Source organism: Saccostrea echinata, unplaced genomic scaffold (genome assembly GCF_033153115.1).
Source record: "Saccostrea echinata isolate AGI-Se365-2 ecotype Australia unplaced genomic scaffold, CSIRO_AGI_Sech_v1 ptg000020l, whole genome shotgun sequence".
NCBI classification, from domain to species: domain Eukaryota; kingdom Metazoa; phylum Mollusca; class Bivalvia; order Ostreida; family Ostreidae; genus Saccostrea; species Saccostrea echinata.
In genome coordinates, this window is record NW_026889769.1 from 1,729,989 (window position 1) to 1,750,000 (window position 20,012).

The window sequence follows — 20,012 nt, forward strand, 5'->3', positions numbered from 1 at the left end:
AAAATACATGGCCTTTTCCATCAAGTCAAGAAAAACTGGAGGAGGCCGAGTGATGTTTGATTGCTAACAGAATGTATTTAAATTTCAGTTTGACCTGTGATTAAAGTCATTAATACATTTGAGAGAAAATGTCAGTAGGTTATAAACATGTTTTTAAATGCTAGTTAACAAAGCCATACTTCTAAAAATTAATTACAAAACAACAGTTCAGAGTATTCTTGAAAATAGGCCAAATGCCAAGGTCAGGTGGACTGTAGCACTGTTATTTTTCAACATGTTTTATAAAAAGGCAGTGCAGTGCTTGTCAAATAGCACAAACTTACCTCTAAAAAGTCAAAGAATATGTGTATATCGGCACTATGGTATATTTTGAAAAGTAGGTCAAAGGTCAAGTTTGAAGGTCACAAGGTCAGTCACCCTGGTATTTTACAAAAGCCATTCTTCCAAGCAATACATGAGCCAAATATCAAATCCCTACCTTCAACAGTTTTCAAGATATAGTGTGACAGATGATGGACGGACGGACAGACAGACTGTGGGTAAAGTGATCCCTAAGTGTCACTCTGCTCTGCAGGTGATGCAAAAGTTTATTAAATGAAAGAATTCCATCTGACTAGTGAAATCATTCCATTAATTTTGGAATCCACTCAAATATGGGCAGAAGATGGACATGACAAGCACTATATGCCCTTGCCATATATAATGAGGAATTTATTAAATACAATTTGAGACTAAGATTTCCATGAAATCAAAATGTACCAAAAGAATATCTGAGATTGTATTTAAATGCTTGACTGTAGGTGCAATCCAGTTTCTCTGGATTATAGTTTACATTACAAAACTTACTGTGGAGCAGAGCTGCGTTCACAACCATAGCACAGACCCGACCTCCGACACCCCATACAGAAACCAGGAAAATTGTAAACTCTCTCCCGTTTGTCTGTCTGTGCATAGTAGCGCTGTTGGACCAAGGCCTGATGAACAATCTGGAAGTATTTCTTGGGCTCTGCCAGGAGGTCATGATGAAGAAAGGACAAAGAAGGCACTCTTGGGAGCTGGTTTAAGCTTTTTAAAAAATATAAACGTTGTATAAATTTCATTTTTACAATTCTGAAGTCTTATTTTAGGTTTTCTTACACATTATTTGAGTTAATGTTTAGTGAATGAATGTCAAATTCTCTTACATTGTCAAGTTATTAAATTTGAAAAGTATTTTGCATTATTATATGCTCTTTTTAATTTGAAATAAAAAGTAAATCAAATACACATCTTAAAAATTTTTGCTTGTTATTTTGAGGTTCAAAAAAGCTTGTATGCAAAAAAGAAAAGAATGAATAAAAGTGTTATACCTCTCTGCAACAAATGCTACATCATTAACATCAATTTCCTGTGAAAAAAACAAAAAAGAATTGATTAAACAAACCCATTAAAGAGATAGGATTACAAACAAGAGAAGATATAATTATCACCATTGCCAGAAAAGTATCAGAAAGAGAATAAGAAGGTGCAATATAATTAACACTTTTGAGAAGTCCAAAGGGGGTAAGGTATACAATACTCTATAAATACACACTTTTTCAGTTATTCTACAGATGAATCAAGGCCTCTCGATACAAACTTATAAGTGCCAATTCAGAGAGGAAATTGTTATTTATAATATTTCAGGTACACCCGGTGCTGTAACAATCATCAACCAATTCAGTATTTACATAAACCAGAAGTCTCTGATGAGACTGTAGCTCTAATGGTTTTGACTTAAAACAAAGGAAGAGAAAAGTAGCAGTTTGACTTGAAACTATGCAACAGCACTAATAAAAGAGAATTATATATCTTAGTGTTGTCTACTTGTCTGCCACGTTATATTGAAATCAGACCAAAACTGTACAAGAAGTAGCATTTTGAAAGTATTTCACAGAAATTTTTATTTTTAGTAACCATGGCAACATAGTTCATTGAAGAAAAAAAAAAATGATACACTAGAGACTGAAGACTAGAGACTAGAGGGCCATGATCCTCAGTGTTCACTTAGTTACATATTTCTCTTCCTACCAAACTATATGAAGATGAATTTATCTCCTTATTGTAACCATAAACCTGAAGCACATTTTCTACAACTCTACAATGTAGTGCAGCACATTCAATTTTGATATCAAATTTACAAACTAGCCTTCATGTTCTTCAAGAAGTTGATCTACATACATGTAAAATTTTGCCTCAAAATATCAAGGGGCCGTGATTTGCAAAAGCTTTAATGTGCAATTATGAGCATGGTTGAAAATTAAAACAAGAAATAAGGAGTATTTAATCATTACTTTAAAAAAATATTTCTATTTAATCTTTTTGTATATTACCAATGATTACTAAATATATATTATTATATATAAAATATTTTATACTGTAAAAGCAGAAATATTCGTTGTGGATTTAATTTTGTTTATTTTGTTGTTAACAATTATCAATGAAATTAAATCCCACATAAAATTTTTATATGACTATATATAGAATAGGGTTACTCTCGAAACAACAAAATTTAATACCCATGAAACCTTCCTAGATGACAAAACAACGAAATTTTACCCCCACAAAAATTTGTGTTTCTACAGTATAATAATTAACCTCTCTGATGCTTAGGATCATGCCTTAATTGATTGAAGAAATTTCTTGGATGCTTTGGACATAAATAAATATGAGGATGCCCATATTTGGCTAAGTCATGCCCTATAACCTTCATCTTAGGAAAACACTTATATCAAATTTAAACAATAAAAAATTAATCTTGATGAATAAAACATAGTTTTCATGTTCTTTTTCATACAACATGTACACATTTAAATAATTTTCTATACCATTAATAATGAAAAAGTGTTCAAAAGCAACATTGTTTAAGCTATCCTTTTTCGAATCCCTTTTTAATAGTCCAGAGCAGTGTTTGAAATTAGCGTCAGCCCATCGGCCCTGTGCAGACGTACAAATGGAAGGACTCACGAATAGTATGACTAAATGGGTCCTTGAAATAATTTTGGGCCGACGATGATTTGCCGGGATACAAGTTAACGTCAATCACATCTTTTCGGACCTTTCCAGCAAGCTTGGAAAAATACACCACTGTTTTTCTTTACCGCTTTTTGGAAAGCCTAAGAAGTTGCAATTGAAGTTAATGTATATTGGTTTATGCATTTACATTAACTTTTATATCTTTCCTGCATTTTAATTGAATATTTTAAACAAATTAACCAATGAGCGTCTTTAAAAGAAATTGGACTTAAGATGGCACGCGCGGGTAAAACTTGTTATTTTCATCAAGATCCTATCAATTCTTCTTTTTGTATGCAATTTAATTAAATACTGAAGATTTTATTTTTTTCTGTGTGGAATAAATTTCGCTATATGTATGCAATTACAAACTTTCCACGGAAATTTACATTGTCCAAGTATACTTTAAGGTACATTTCATCAACATACTGTGGCAATCTAAGAAACCTGCGTAATTTTCTACCTGCGGATTTTAAGAACAGAAATTGTAATTCCAAGGAAAAGTATGTTTACAGTAATATAAACACATTTTAAACTCATTAGGTGTTATATTTATGACTTAGTAAGACTGTGTGACGTTCAATTTTTTCTGTTTCATATTATTAATACATTTTGGCCTACGCTGCCTTGGAAGGACTCGTGTAGTCCCTTTATCTGTAGGTCCTTTGAATTCTAAATTTCGAACACTGGTCCAGAGTACAAATATGCATGGTCACATCCTTGAGACATTCTGTATATACATGTATATATTTTTTTAAAACTGTGGCCGTCAAAGCACCTGACTGGAGATGCGGAGGGATCGAGTTCTGGTCTAGCTGGTACATCGCATTTTCCTCCTCTCCCATTAATGTATTTGTGAAACACTCTATTCAAATATAGCTTTATCAAGCTATTTTAAATAGCTTAATAAAGCTATATGGGTATTTCAAACATTATAGCTAAATTAAGAGATTGTGCTGGACCTGCAAACATGTTAAAGTAAACATAAATCAAGACTATTGTTGCTTGTAAAAATGCTTGTAAAAATTTAAAAGTAAAAACTTTGTTTGAGACATATTTTTCTTATTTCGTAATTCGTATTTTAAATCCAACTGCAAAAAAAAAAAAAAAAAAAAAAAAAAAAAAAAAAAACCAGAAACATCTTTAAATAAGGCCTTGGGATCGTTTCATAGTTTCATAGGAACTCTTCAACCTCTCCCCCTCCTGTGAAAATTCATTCAAGCGGTTGATGATTTAACTTTTAACATAGTACAGTCCATCCACTCCTTCCTTTCTATCAGTACTGATAGTTACAGCCTGATTTCTTAAAATCTGTCTTTTAAAAATTTAATTATTTTTATCAGACCTGAAAACTTTTTCGAAGTTTCCCTCTCTCCGTGTCAAAACCGGATAATTATAAATCTACGCAATTCCGAAGTCTATACGTGCAGTATATATATTTCCGGTTGTAATATTCTTGTTCCATTGAAGCCTGCTCATTATATGGTAAAGTGACGTTTAGATTTCCACTGAGATATTCATTTGCACGACTATATCTAATAGGAGAACACTGTAACCAAATTTTACATTTTGAGTTAGCGAAAGTTCTAATTTTTTGTGTTCACAATAAGATGGCCACACTGCATGCAGCTTGCTTTTTGGGGGAACTTTTTTTTTAACCGTTTACAATTGTTCACAAATTAGTTTTTAATGATTTATAAAACGAAGTAACCTCACTTTTTTCTTCCCTTTTTTTTTTTTGGGGGGGGGGGGAGTCTTTTAATCGTAGACCGATATAGATTTATAAGTCTTTATAACTAAAACATTCGTGCAAATGTTTAATTGTAGCAATATTTTTCCTTAGAAAATTGTCCTTTTGATGGCAGAGGTTAATGGACATACACCATTTCTTAATTTTCTTTTGTTTCTTAGTTTGTGGCCACGAAATAAAAAAGTGGCATTTGAATAGAAATTCGAAGACACACAACACAAAAATTGATAAAGTTTTAACTGAAGCTTTGTTTTTGATAACGAATGCAACTGATAAGATTATCGAACGATATTGCAAGAGTTATTTAATACTGCTGATCCTTTCATCTTTTCCAGCCGGACGCTCTACTTCTTTAAATGAAAGAAAAAAGATATACACAGTCTTACCCTGTACTGTATTCAATCTTTAACATGTTTTATTGATAGGCCTATGTGGATGGGTATTTAACCGATTTGTTTAATAAAGCTTTTAGATTGTGTAGTTCATGCACAGAGCTTTGCAAACATTAAATATTAAATGATATTTATACAAACAAACAAATGGATAGAGGATTCATTTTAATACCACTTTGTATACCATATTTATACACTGGTGTGTTATAATGTAGTTGAAGAGTTCATGATGAACTTGACACACTTTATAACAAGGGTGTTCCTCAGTGATATTCAAAGAATTATATATTATGATTTACTCACCGGTCTAAATCGACTAAAGCATATTTCTATTATAAATAGAGAAAAAACTTTTAACTGCCCTTTTTTCACAAAGAAGATGGAAGACATTTTTCATTTATAACGATGTTTACATTAAGAAATCCCTTATAAAGATATTTGCGATAGAGTCATTGCTTTCAAAAAGCCAAACACTATGTATACAATCGCAAAGGTTTCGTCATTAAATTTCCCTTTAAATGAGTTCATTTTGGGGTCCATGGTCCACCCAAAAGTTATTAAGTTTATTCTGCAGTCAATTTCTTTCGTAGAGAATATGCGCTTGCACAATAAAACCCACAAGAGTCACGTCTGGCGATTGTGGTATTTAGTGTACACTCTTATTTGCGCTTTGGGGCACCACGAATAAAGGGGACAGATAAAACAGTTTCGTATAGTACAATAATGTACAATAATAGAAACAATATATATAATTTATTGATTACCTATGTGTGTGTGTGTGTGAGAGAGAGAGAGAGAGAGAGAGAGAGAGAGAGAGAGAGAGAGAGATTCTTCAATTTGATTAGTTTGTTGATTTCATCAGTATTATAAACATGGAAATAAATAGGAAATTAATGTACTTGTAGTCGAAAGCATTACTGGACTTTCTGTTCATGTCACAATTACAGAATACAAACACCATAAAAAGATGTGGTTGCTAACACCACACATACATATGTTGTTTAATGATATAAGTATATACTTACACTAAAACGTGGATGTGGTAAACTTCTGGACACCTCTTGCTCTTGCAGAGATTTTAATTTTAGCCTAGCCCGGGTGTTGGCTAGGGGTGGGGCTGCCCGGGAGTAGTCTGGTCTGGCGGGATTGGGGGCTTTGGGGAGGCGCCATTCCTCTGGAAGCACAGCTTCGTGAGAATTTTTCACATTCCACTCCGCTCTGTAGATTGCCTCTTGTAAGTAGGTAAAAGTATCCAGTTTATTTCCCAAGCTGTCCCTCAGGACAATCCGAGGAAACCCTCTTTCCGATTTTCCGTTTCGTTCTGACCGTGACGGTGGTAATCGAGATGCAGGGGAAGTAGCCCATGGACTATCCTTTCTAAGGAGGGGGAGTTCAACACTCGGAGAAAACATACCACTAAATCCACTGTAATCTTATGCAAGAGGACTGCTGATATACATATTTTAATCTTTACAGTCTCTCGTACTCTTTTATTAAATCTTCCGATGCAAGTGCATGCGCCGAGGAAATTTTACTGATTAAGCGGATGACAACCAACCGGTAAAAAACGATTAGGGTTTTAAAGCAAAATTCTTTTCAGGTAATACACAATATAAATAATTGAAAAATCTCTGGAAAATCAATTCCGGTGCGTCGTGAGCACAACTCGGAGATTGGACTTCGTATGTTTGCAGGGAGGGCTGTAGCGATGTTGTTTTTACCTGTATACGTGTATTTTTCCTGTTAATTATAAGTAATCTATTGGCCCCCTGCAGTCACTAATAAACCTGGAATAAAATTGACAATATAAACCGACAAGACGAAAAGTAATTATAATGAGAGAATAAAGACTTAACCTTGTTAAAAGTACCCAGAGCCAATCAATATATGAATAATAATTATGTTGCTGAAAGTACACATACTATCTTTTAATTAACCTTTATAAGGTGAAGAGATATTGGTGTCCTTTACACAGTGGGCTCTAATGGTCTGCAAAAATCAACTCGTTCTGCAGCCCCCCCCCCCCCCAATTTAACCATATACATTGAAAGTGTTGATTGTATTGTGTTGTATTGTGCTAGGCCAATAAATTCTAAGGTACATACCGTGTACTAGTATGTTTGATTACGAATCGATTAAATGATGGATTGGCATCATTTACCATACAGTATCAGATCAAATCTTTAGCGGATTCTCTTTAAGTATAGTTAATAATTAACATGATGATATAGACACACTTCCACAATATCATTAATATAAATCGGTGTTTGAGATGTGTCGTCGTCAGCTTTGGAACTTTCGTTACAAAATACATCGTAGGCGTTGGCAATGAAAAGCACTGTAAGAGTATACACTAAACTGCACTTTGCAAATTTACTTTCATTTGATATGCTTACCTTTAAAGATGTTTTCTAATAAATCTCTTGCATCAACAGTCAGGACCATCGATCAATTCATACAATTTTTTAAATATGATAAATTAATGCCGTGTAGCCAGGTGCGAAAAGTAAACACATGTATACATTGACTAGTCTGCAGCGACTCTCAGTCTAACATTGAATTTATCTGTCGAATTTTATTGAACAGCACACTCAAACTGTCAAAAATTCGATAACTTAATAATAAACATATCTAATCTTTCGATGGCCATTTTGAGGACAACCCATCCTGTGTGCGTAGTTACTTTATTCTATTGTACAAACACGCCATAAAAAGACGGGCATCCGAGGAAAGAATTGCAAAATATTTGTTGATGTAGTCTGTAAATTGAAGCAGATAATTTTGATTACTCGATTTATACATGTAGTATTCTAATGTTTATATGATGTTGTATTTGGATTATATGTAGTGAATTTAAAAAGCTCTTTAAATAATGTAATGAAGCATTGAAATTATAAATGTCAATTGTCATCATAAATTATCTGCTTGAAAAAAATCTTATGTGCTTTTATATACAGTGTGCATAGATTATGATGAATCTTATATTGGCAAATGCTACCTCCACCCACTTCAGGGATTTTTATGCATTACATTAGCAAATACAAGAGTCAAGACTGTCCTGAAATAGAGGAGAAGGAATATGCTTTCAATATTCGAAAATATACTTGTATGCCACACACATCCTCTCTCTCTCATACAAACACACCACCTTCAAAGAACAAGGAATTAACATATCAGACCTGTAGAACGCGGGGGAGGGGTGGGGGCGCCACATTTTTTCTGAGTATAGTATTTTATAGTATATAGTAACTTTTAATTTGCATGCTGCCCCCCGCCCTACTTTTTGTTGCTATAAGGTCAATCAGTGGCAAATTCCAGATTTGGAAAAACAAATGTACCAGAAAGTATGAGAAAGATCCTAACCCCTCCCCACCCCATCCACGAAATAGGATTTTCGAGTTTGTATCGTTAAATATTTTTTTTTTACTTGTCAGATATTTTTTTGGAGGTAATGGGATAGCCCTTTTAAAATCGTTGCTACGGGCCTGCATATATTTAGGGCCTTTTGGTTTAATTAAGGCCTTTTGAAACCCTTTTTAGTTCACAGTTAGAATATTGCATTTAAGTAAAAAAATCAGTATACAATGAAAGTTAAGAGAGACTGACGACTAACTTTTATTGATCAGCAAAAGACCATTTAAGTCTTACACTTAGGATAGCCAATAACAAAAGTCCTCTTCTCCTATCGTCACGACATAGGAGAAAGGGGGGGGGGTATTCATATGAACTGTAGAACGGTACGGGATTTTGTTTATCCTCAAGCATACCTACTTTAAATGCAGTAAATTATAAAATAAAATTGAATTCCAGTGACTTTTAAGAAATAATTACTCAAAAAGTGTGCTTTTACAGTCATTCTACAAAATCGTGACCTGAAAGCAATTTTTATTTTAATTTAATTCTAAATTTCTAGCAAATATTGCATCTTGAAAATGTCAGTTTCTTCAGGAAATTATGTAATTATATATGTAATTGATTCTAGTTGCGAATCAGATAAGAACATTAGTTTTTCGATATTACACAAAGAACTTGTTTCTTTCAAGAATTTAACTTCCATATTAAACGGTAATCTAGGATTTTATTTGTTCAAAACCAAGAGAGAGAGAGAGAGAGAGAGAGCGAGGGAGAGAGGGGGAACAAACAAACAAACAAAACAAAAATAATTGACATGCTGGGGGGAAAATACTTCATGTATATATATAAACTGCATGAAGGGACGAGATGGGAACAGAAATTCGCTCTCATTTTCGACAACAGGATTTTTGAGTACAACAACGTACGCGGGTTCTACTATTTTTTTTTCGGGGGGGGGGGGGGTTCAATGAAATTTCCACATTGAATTAATAACAGCAAAAAATAATTATCAGACCCCATCCCCCCTCCCCGGACCACGTACTATGGGTTTGATTAGAAAGCAGAAAAAAAATGAAAAGTATTGATTGTCAAAAATTTTAATGAGTATGGCATTCCTTTATATTGATATGACGTAAGGCAAACACGTGCAAGGCTGGAAACGAGAAAACACTAGAAATTTTTGAGTCAGATTCTCAATATCACAATTGATCATTAAGTAATAAATCAAAGAATGCAATATGCCAGCACGCTACCTACGTACTCCAAAGATAATAAATCTATAATAGCTGTCCATTGTTTCCGAATTCAATATCTTTCGAACATACCGAATGTGATGGAATTCAATCCGTCGCATTTCAATTTAATATATGTACTGTCAGTCAGGTCCTGTAACTGCTCTATGAGAGACGGAAACGGCATGCAATAATCCACAGAATCATGCTCTTAAACCATGCAATATACAAATTAAAGGCTTTAATGACAAAGTTCACTATTCAGGCGCGTGTTCGAACTATTTCCTTCAGAATGAAATGGAAGGTACAAGTCGGTGATTTTCCGTAATTTTTAATTTAATAATCAAGTTAGCGCATTGTATATTTATAACTTAAGAGAATCTGAGACATCCGAGACTTTATGGAAGTTTTCCTATATAACTCTTCTATAACTCTAAAAAAAGAAATAACTAACTGACCCACCATTATCCAAGGCAACAAATTAAAGAACAATGACCCATGCAGACTTTTCCGATTTTTGTTTTGTCCTTTCTACTAATATGATCACGTACATGTACAATGGTTGGAACCATGCTGTTTAATTCACAGGCACTTGGGGTATGGACACCCCCCCCCCCCTTTTCCATTTTTTTTTCTTTTTAAATCTGGGGTCGAGTCACCTTTTTCCTATTTTTGTATTCTAATATGCACTATATGTTATCAATAATGTAACTCTTTTGCTTCTATAAGCTGTTTTTAAATATATCGTTTTCGACTGATACATATTTTTATGTATCAGTCGAAAGCGATATATTTAAAAACAGCTTATAGAAACAAAAGAGTTACATTATCGATAACAATACAAAAATAGGAAAAAGGTGACTCGACCCCAGATTTAAAAAGAAAAAAAAAATGGAAAAGGGGGAGTGTCCATACCCCAAGTGCCTGTGGTTTAATTCATTTTATTTTGTTTTATGAAATATAGATCGAATGAAGAGGGTAATTATAAATCATAGTACAGATAAGCCGCAATCAATATCCTCACTATCAGAAATGAGAAAAAAGACGATGGATTTAGACTAGTAAAGGAACATGTATACATACTCTAACACAATCCTCCATACAAACACAACCTTTGATTCAAAACGATTTTATACATCTGTGAATAATAATTTTGATAAGTGTTGATAAAAATAAAATTGAAAAGAAAAACTTACCTTTATGAGGCATTTAATTCTCTAAGGAGACAGAAATTTAAAAAAAAAAATGGACCCAGTCTGATTAAAGTGAATTGTTGATATAATGCGTTCAAATTTCAATACATCTACAAACAACTGAAGCCGTCTCTTGCTAATGACAGTTTTAGCATAAATCTATTTAATCAGCAGGGAAAATCTTGAGTCTTTATTTACTTTGCAAATTATTTTTTATTGACTTAGGTAAGCCTAACTCTATAATAGGAAATTGTCATAAAGAATTTCATCTCTCTCTCTCTGAGTCACAAACACGTGCTCTCTCTCTCTCCCTCTCTCCCTTTCTCTCTCTCATACAAAAATTAGAATACAGCTTTTGAAAATTTAGAAAGCACTTATCGATATAAGTAGGTTTTTATCAGTGTCGACTGTTGGGATAGACAGACTTGAGATTTAATAAGCATCATAGACAAAATCTTAAACGGGAATTCGTTTGTAATCCATTAGAGATTTAGTAAAATCCGTAAAAAGGACGACACTTCTTTGTGTGCAAATTCTGTTAAAAAAGAAGAAATGAGAGTTTGAGATGAGCGATACCGTACCTGTATTGCTATTTAATCCCACATGCACCTATACAAAATTCTTTAAAATAAATTCAAATCTGAATCGAGCTGGATCTGTACTTAATGCTGATATTATCAACGCAGGCCTGACTGAAAAAACGACAGTCTCTTCATTGTGTTTCTGTCTGTGTAACACACTATAGATTTCATTTGTCTTTATTCTACCTGTCAGTTTTGATTTTCGTATTTACGAGCGTACAACCTACCCGATGATACCCAGGAGTAATAAAAACTTTAAAAAGGTAGTTTAAAGCAGTCCAAATTGTTACGAAACAATCTCCCGCTTTCTTTCTTTCTTTGTTTAACTACCAACAAAAAGATATTGTATATCATAAATCCTATATTTCACTACGGAAGTTTGTATACACTACCGTTTTATTTACAGCAACTGTTTTGAATTGTTATGGGAAACATGTCTATAGTTATAAATTATTTCAATGGTGGTTTTGTTAGACAACTATTTCAAATGGGCTGTAGCTTATAGGAATTAGATACCAGAATTAATATGGATGAAAATATTACATGAATTAATAATATTTACAGTTAAGTAAACATAGTTTGACAATCATCCGTGTCTCTTTTACATGGAGGTGGGGTTAAATTTATAAACAAAAATAAATGGATATCAAGTGATAATTAACTACATAATCTTGTTAAATCCCCATGTACTGCTGGAATATATATTTGGAGTATTTTAATGAACTGAAGTTGACAGTGGTAAATTATGTAAAATATCCATATTTTCGGAAAACTGACAATTATCTCAAAACATTGGCAGTGTATGATTGTATTCTTAGGATGTATCCCCTTTAATTTGAATCCTTTGAGATAAAGTTCAGTTATATGTAAAGTGTCAGTAACTGTGAATTAGTAACTTGACTTACATTTAAGCAGAACAATTACTTATGAGATCGTTCCACAGGCACTTGTTTTGGTAATAAATTTTTAACCCATAGTATTATTATACTATGGGTTAAAAATTTATTACCGAAACAAGTGCCTGTGGATCGCTCAGAGTTCTGAAAAGTTAGTAATTCCCCACCTACTCCACAGTGACTCATCCTTCATATCTATATCTCTCAAAATATAAAAACATTTTATTACTCGTCTTTGAGCAACAAGCAGTTCACAACTTGATAACAGACATTTTTAACCGATGCAGGCTACTGACAAAACGTTGATGTTACAGGGCTTCCAAAAGCTTCCAACAATCTCGTTTAAAGTCAGCATTTCGCAAATGTTATGGTCATTATTGACCTTGCTTGCAAATACAGCCTATCGTTGGGTCGTATTTTTACTGGCATGTTTCATACTGATTGTTTTAGTTGTTTCTACACTAATTTTTGATTATAGAACACCCCGGTTACTTTATCAGAACAGATGACTTATACTCATGCGCTTACCCACTCTAGGCATCTGATCCCACCGCTGGTGTTTTCAGAGGTCCAGTGTTTCCCCTATTCGCAATTCGTATTGAAAACCGGATTTTATGAGATCATCGTTCGATCGTTCATTTACTTTATTTTTCCTTGAGGAATACTTCTTCGAATTAAATAACTAAATGTTAAATGTTTCACTGCTTTTTGAATTTCCACTGTAAATTTTCTTTGTGGCAGTGTATGCGAGTACTGATAGTAATTCTTTTTTTCAAGAACGTGATCCTGCATAAAATGATCGTAATCCGGATTCTCTAGACGTGAGCGGACTCTGCATTTGCATTCCTGCGGATGCTGAAATTAATTTGAGCATGCGCAGTATCTATGTGTAGCAGTCGACAAGGGAAGTGTTGTTGTTCCGAATGACATGAAAAATGGGATGTGGTGGCAGTACGCTAGAAAATGATAGCCCTACAGGATTAGTGTTACACAAAAGAGACAAAATTACCATTCATCTTCATGTAGGAAAAGATGTGAAGGTTTTGCCTACAAAACCACAAGTAATCGTAGTGTTTGGTGAGTATTTATACTGATAGTTTCACATGTTTGGTATTTGTATAAATAAGCTTATCTTTTATTTTGTATAAGTAGCAAACTAAGATCACTATAAACATCCATTTTATAAACATGTGTTTATGTTGTCTCAAACTTAAACACGTGTTTTAAGGACATAATAATATTGATACCTTTATAGTTATCTGTAGTACGTGCACTCGTATTTATATCGCGTATATAAATCATGGATGCTCATTTAATGACGCTTTTCATGCTCGTGAGAGATAAAATAACTAGTTGACTAATGGAAAATCAAAGTTTATTCTCTAGCCACAAGTATGAGTATTTTCTATACACATCTAACTACCAAACACTTTGATTTTGAACAATGTATACAGTAGAGAGTAATGTTCATATTTAAGATTTTATTTTCATTGTTCTATTTAAATTGTCCACTCTGTGGACTAAGGGTTTGTGTGTCAATATGCTTTGTAAACTCTCCTTTTAAACAAACTTAAAAATCAAAGGTTGTTTGAACAACACTATGATGCAAATGTTACTTTGATATGATAGAAGTATTGTGAAGGGACAAAAAATCAATAATTCACCATTCTGAAGATTACTTTTATTACAAATGTATTATTCTGCTAATGAAGGAAATTAAGTTTCTTAAGAATTTTTTTTTTCAAGTTCATTAACTTTATTATTAATATTATGATTTTTTTTTTTAATGTATCATTAAAAATTCTAATACAGGTGACTCTCGATGGCTCGAACTCCAATCTCTCGAAGTTCTCAATCTCTCGAAGTGAACCTCCAGTCCCGTTTTTTCCCTCTATATAACTAAGCAAATTTACTCCTGATCTCTCGAACTCCCGATCTCTCGAAGTTCTCTACCTCTCGAACCAATACCTGGGTCCCGTTACACATATTTTATTGTTTTATACTCTCTATCTCTCGAAGTTTTCATTGCGCATGTATACACGTTGATCAAGCGTAAAATAAATTCAGCTTGGACTTATCTGGATAACAGTGAACGCCTGGGGCTCGGATGGACGGGTTAATTGGGTGTTTACACCTGTGAGTCGTCCGAGTGTTGATAAAATTAATTGGTTAATTGGTAAATTATAAACAAATCGCTTCACAACTTATTTTGACTGGACGAGACGATAATTTTGAGGAAATAATTTAGGGACGTGTCAGTAATTTTCCATAGATTATGAACTTTAATATTATTAGAGTTTACACAATCCCAGTTTGGCAAACATTGCACAAGAAATCCTATCTCAAGAATTGTATACCGATTACAAGCAATCTTGTGAAGGACCGATCAAGCCCGCGCACGGGGGTTAGCAAAATCGACATTTGCTATTCAGGTTTCATGTAATCATGAAATGAGAACAAATAAATATTGAATCTTAAGTTAATCATTTCATTTATTCAAAACACGATCATTGCTGTTGAAATCAAGTGAATTACCTGTAAAATACGAATGAAAACGTGTAATGACATTATCAACATATACTTCTGGTATGTATAATAGTAGAACAATGATGATCGGAACTGAAAATTCCGGATTTTATTCACTTTCTATCTCTCGAACCCCCCGATCTCTCGAACTTTTCTTGCGGTCCCTTGAACTTCGAGAGATCGAGAGTCACCTGTATTTTTTATGAACATACTCTGTATTGCCACACTATATTCTATTAATAATATTCTTATTTTGTTTTTAAGGAAAAATAAAAACTTAAACTGCTCACAAATGTATCAGAGAATTCATCAAAACTAAGTACATGTACTTGATATTTTAACTCGAGATCAACTTAAATAGTGACAGATGTCTGCAAAATAAATATAATCTTAAGGACATACGCAACATAGTTTGAACTTTATTGTCTTTTTCCTTGGAGTTGAAGAGTTCCAATACTTAAAGGAACTGTGTGCTAAATTTTAATGTCTATATATGTTATTGTACACTTCTTCTAAAACAAGTTTGGATAAACAAAACATCTAGAATATATGTTTAGTAATTTTGTATATTTTTCTTTGAATTATACAAGAATTTTCATCAATTGATATCTTTTCAAAACCCCTGGTAATGCATGCTGATTTTTTGTCTACGAACATCTGATAGCACTATAATCTTAAATTAAGAATATCTCGAAAAAGTATCAGTAGGTAAGGTACGTTGCGTATGTCCTTAATAAGCCCCTCTGATCCTTTACTGTACTTCTTCAAATAATTATAATTCATCTGACCTAACTTCACAAAATTGAAGAAAAACACAAAAACTCACAAAAGAAAACAGAACAAAAACACAAAACAAACAAACAAACAAAAGAAAGATGATTATCATACTACATGTATTTTGAGAAGTATTTTAAATGTTTACCTATTCTGTTTCAAAGATACTGCCCATCATTACATTTCATATATATTTTGGAATAAGTTAAATTTTGATAATTTAATTTTACTTTTATTACATAATTTTTATGAAATGTACTCCAAAGGACACAGAACCAAGATAGATATACAGCAAATCATTTATTTTGAACATGCGTATACTGAATGCATGCTCACAACAAAGTCATATTCTGTCACCAAATGATCATGATGATAGACAGTAATAACTTGTTTTTCATGTCATATGAATAGAATATATATTAAATATTTGTACAGTACAACTTGTAACCAGTAACACAAAACAATTTTGATGTAAGACTCTGTGCTTTGATCAAATATCAAAGGATCAGTAAATAACTTACAAATTATCAATACGTTTAATGTATTGGGAGTGGGATGCTCCACTTTTTGGTGAAATTTTTTCCCCTGGCAAAAAAGTTGGATAGGATATAGTAAAATGTGTGTGTGTGTGTGTGTGTGTGTGTGTGTGTGTGTATGGGGAGGGGGGTGTGAGTGGGGGGGATGGGTGCGTAACCGAAGTTGAGCAAATAATATATTTAATTTATAATGCGATTGATGTGCTCTTTTGTGAGGGAATGCTACACTTTGTGGTGCCCTTATTTTCAAATTTATTTTAAATACGAACCCTACACTTAGGATAGGGATAAAATCAGGAATCAAATGTATACAGGAAAGAATCTTTAACTTTCTTCAGAACATGCAAGATCATGTTAGTCATATTACATTTAGCATCTCAGAAGAAATATGCATGTATCATTTTTGAAATAAAAATGAAGTCTTAATTCATTCTTTTGCAGTTGTTGAGTGACTTCACTTACATTTCAGACTATAGCTTAAATTCTAAGTCTTTCTGAATGGAAAGGAATGCTGTAATCACTGAACACCTAGAACATTTAAGGAATTAGAATCACTTTAGCAAAATTGTATCTATTCATATCTTTTCTTTTTTTATTCATAAATCAATTAATACAGGAGGTCCTGGAAGCAGAAAAGGGAAGCTTCTTGATGATGTCTCACATGTCTATGGTTTGAAATTGATAAGCACAGAAACAATTCTTATTGAAGAATTGTCCAAGAAGTTAGATGACCCAACTTCCAGCAAGAGAACAGAGGATATTGCAGCTCTGATAAAAGTAAATATATAACAATTTAATAAATTGTTTTCTGTACACAGATTAAGTGTTTTAATTATGTAATGTTTCTTGGTGTTGAAACAGCAGGATTGTATTGATTTATACCATACAGTAAGTCAGGTAAGTACATTAAAGTACATGTATTGATAGTTGTTGGGAATATATGATTAAACATCAGTGTCATAACCCAAAATATTATTTGAAACACAAGAAAAACATTAGAGCATTGATATGAAATTGCCAACTGATTCTGGCAAAAAGTTGTACCTACTTATAAGAGGATCAATGGCAAATCCCTCCAAAATAATCTTTAAAAATACAACCAATTTATAAGCAGACCAACTTATAGGCAAGTATATATACTGTAATTTCATCTGTGTGAAATAAAAATAGCTTCAAAATGATTTTACCTTTGTATATTGTAGAACCTTGTAAATTATTTTACTTGGAGTCTCTGAAGAAGGTTCAGATATATTGTTGTTATCCCTGTTTGTCACATTTGTCATTGCTTCTCCTACTACATTTTCAGAGGTATAGCTAAAAGTTTCATTTTGAAGATGAGCTTGGTCCTGCAAATATTCTGTAAGGTTTTGAAATTTAAATTTTGGACCCAGGGGTCCCCATGATCCTTAAAAGATGTACTTAAAAAATAAAGCTTAATTGTCATTGGAACTCATGTTTTAAATAGTTGCCAAAAATTTCCTTTTGCATATATTTATTAGCCATGACTTTTATGTTGAATAAGGTTTTGGAATTTTGATCTTTGTCCTGGGACTCTCCAGGGACTCAAAAGGGGTGGTTCCTTAAATAATTTTTTTAAGGTCTTCTGAGTCACTCAGGTGGCCTATTTATAACTGCTATGTTTTTGTCTATTCTGTGGGTGTGCATCGTTTGTAAACTTTTCCCATTTTCAACTTCTTCTCAAGTACCACTGGACCAATTTCAGTCAAAATTGCCACAAATTATTCTTGGGTGAAAGGGATTCAGTATTGTTCAAGTGAAGGTCAATGTCCCTTTGAAGGGGAGATAATCAAGAAAAGGCAGAAATAAGATGGTGTCAATTAATACCGGTAATCTTCTTCTCAAGAACCAGAGCCAGAAAAGTTGAAACTTATATGGAAGCTTCCAGACATGTAGCCATGATTAATCATATATGGAGGCATCCTCAGGTAGTGTAGATTCAAATTTGTTGAATCATGACCCCTGAGGGATAGGATGGGGGCCACAATGGGCATGCAAGCAAAGTTTTTTTTTCGGAATATATAAGAAAAATCTTTGAAAAATCTTCTTTTCAAGAGAAGCAAATTTAGCCATGATTATCATATGGAAGCATCTTCAGCTTGCAGATTCATATTTGTTCAGATCATATGACCCCCAGGTTTAGGGAGGGGCCAGGGTGAAAATTGTTACTCTCAACAACATTCAAATATTGTAGATTGTGAAAATTTGACAGTATAATTGTGTAAAGAATTTAAGTCACCCCTATAAGCAAAAAGGTATTAGAAGATGGGCACTGTACCTTTATACAGTATTGATATACAAATAATTTCATAGATATATGTTCTATTAGAAACTGAAAATGTCATGTAAAGCCAAAAGTACATTTTCATATACATTTAGCTCAAATTGTAAAGAATGTATCAGTACATGTAGTGAAGAAAATTTAAGTCTGTTACATCAACATGCAAACTTATTGAAGTAAGGACACATCTAGTTCCTTGTCTTGTTATTGTACATGTATTATGTCTCTCCTTCCAAGGGGAGAAATATTGTTTTTTTTTTAATTGTTTTAGCACTTTAACAGCTGCTGAAGTTTGATTTATAGATTATCCATTTCTAGTATATAAATCATTTTAAGTTACTGTAATACATATAAAGTACTGGTAAGATAAACACAAATTCATTGCAGACTCAACCAGAATTGTTACGATTGCAATGGGTATTCAGTCAAGTATGCAATAAGATAGAGAAAGAAGGGAAGAATAACTGCTTTCTTTGGGACTTCATGCCAAACCTGAAATTTCTAATGGCTCCATTTAGAAATGCAAAGGAGTGTGAGAATGATTTTAAGATTTATGAAAACAAGGCAAGTATGACTTAAGTGGCAATCTACATTGGATTAACTTAACCATTAACTTACAACAGTATTTTATCTGTGCATTATTTGTTGAGAGAGGTGGCCAGATGAACTTTGATTTCACAATTTAGGTTGAGCAGCATGTGTAAACTTATTAAATTTACATTTCCCTTTTTTAGCTCACCTGAGTTGAAAGCTCAAGTGAGCTTTTCTGATCACCTGTTGTCTGTCGTCCATCCGTATGTCCATCTGTCCGTCTGTGAACTTTTCACATTTTAAACTTCTTCTCAAGATCCACTGGGCCAATTTTGACCAAAGTTGGTACAAAGCACCTTTGGGTGAAGGGGAGTTTAAATTGTTAAAATGAAAGGCCAAGCCCCTCTACAAGGGGAGATAATCAAGAAAAGACAAAAATAGGGTTGGGTCATTAAAAATCTTCTTCTCAAGAACCACTGGGCCAGAAAAGCTGAAACTTACAAGGAAGCATCCTGGGGTAGTGTAGATTCTAAATTGTTCAAATCATGACCCCACAGGGGTAGGGTGGGGCCACAATGGGGAATCAAAACTTTTACATTGAAATATATAGGAAAAATCTTTAAATATCTTCTTCTCAAGAACCACTGGGTCAGAAAAGCTGAAACTTACATGGAAGCGTTCTGGGGTAACGAAGATTCTGAATTGAAATCATGACCCCCACAGGTACTGTGGAGCCACAATGGGAAATCAAAGTTTTACATTGAAATGTATAGGAAAAATCTTTAAATATCTTCTTCTCAAGAACCACTGGGCCAGAAAAGCTGAAACTTACATGGAGGCATTCTGGCGTATTGTAGATTCTAAATTAACTGAAGGTAGGGTGGGGCCACAGTGGGGAATCAAAGTTTTACATTG

General features: G+C 33.4%; 2 protein-coding genes across 3 annotated transcripts in view; one reads left to right on the top strand and one right to left on the bottom strand.

The window, feature by feature from the left end:
• Positions 1 to 6,940, bottom strand: part of LOC133189823 (uncharacterized) — a 43,276-nt gene extending 36,336 nt beyond the window's left edge. Inside the window, exons 1-3 of the mRNA XM_061325216.1 lie at positions 6,201 to 6,940; positions 1,350 to 1,387; positions 847 to 1,065 (exon numbers count right to left, since the gene is read on the bottom strand). Of these exons, the coding sequence (XP_061181200.1) occupies positions 847 to 1,065; positions 1,350 to 1,387; positions 6,201 to 6,587 (644 nt within the window). The 5' untranslated portion in view covers positions 6,588 to 6,940. The remainder of the gene's footprint in view (positions 1 to 846; positions 1,066 to 1,349; positions 1,388 to 6,200) is intronic.
• A 6,371-nt stretch (positions 6,941 to 13,311) lies between these two features.
• The window catches only part of LOC133189894 (uncharacterized), an 18,372-nt gene continuing 11,671 nt past the window's right edge, over positions 13,312 to 20,012 (top strand). For both annotated transcript variants that reach the window (XM_061325306.1, XM_061325307.1), the window contains exons 1-3: positions 13,312 to 13,508; positions 16,884 to 17,044; positions 18,954 to 19,130. In XM_061325306.1, the coding sequence (XP_061181290.1) occupies positions 13,367 to 13,508; positions 16,884 to 17,044; positions 18,954 to 19,130 (480 nt within the window). In that variant the 5' untranslated portion in view covers positions 13,312 to 13,366. The remainder of the gene's footprint in view (positions 13,509 to 16,883; positions 17,045 to 18,953; positions 19,131 to 20,012) is intronic.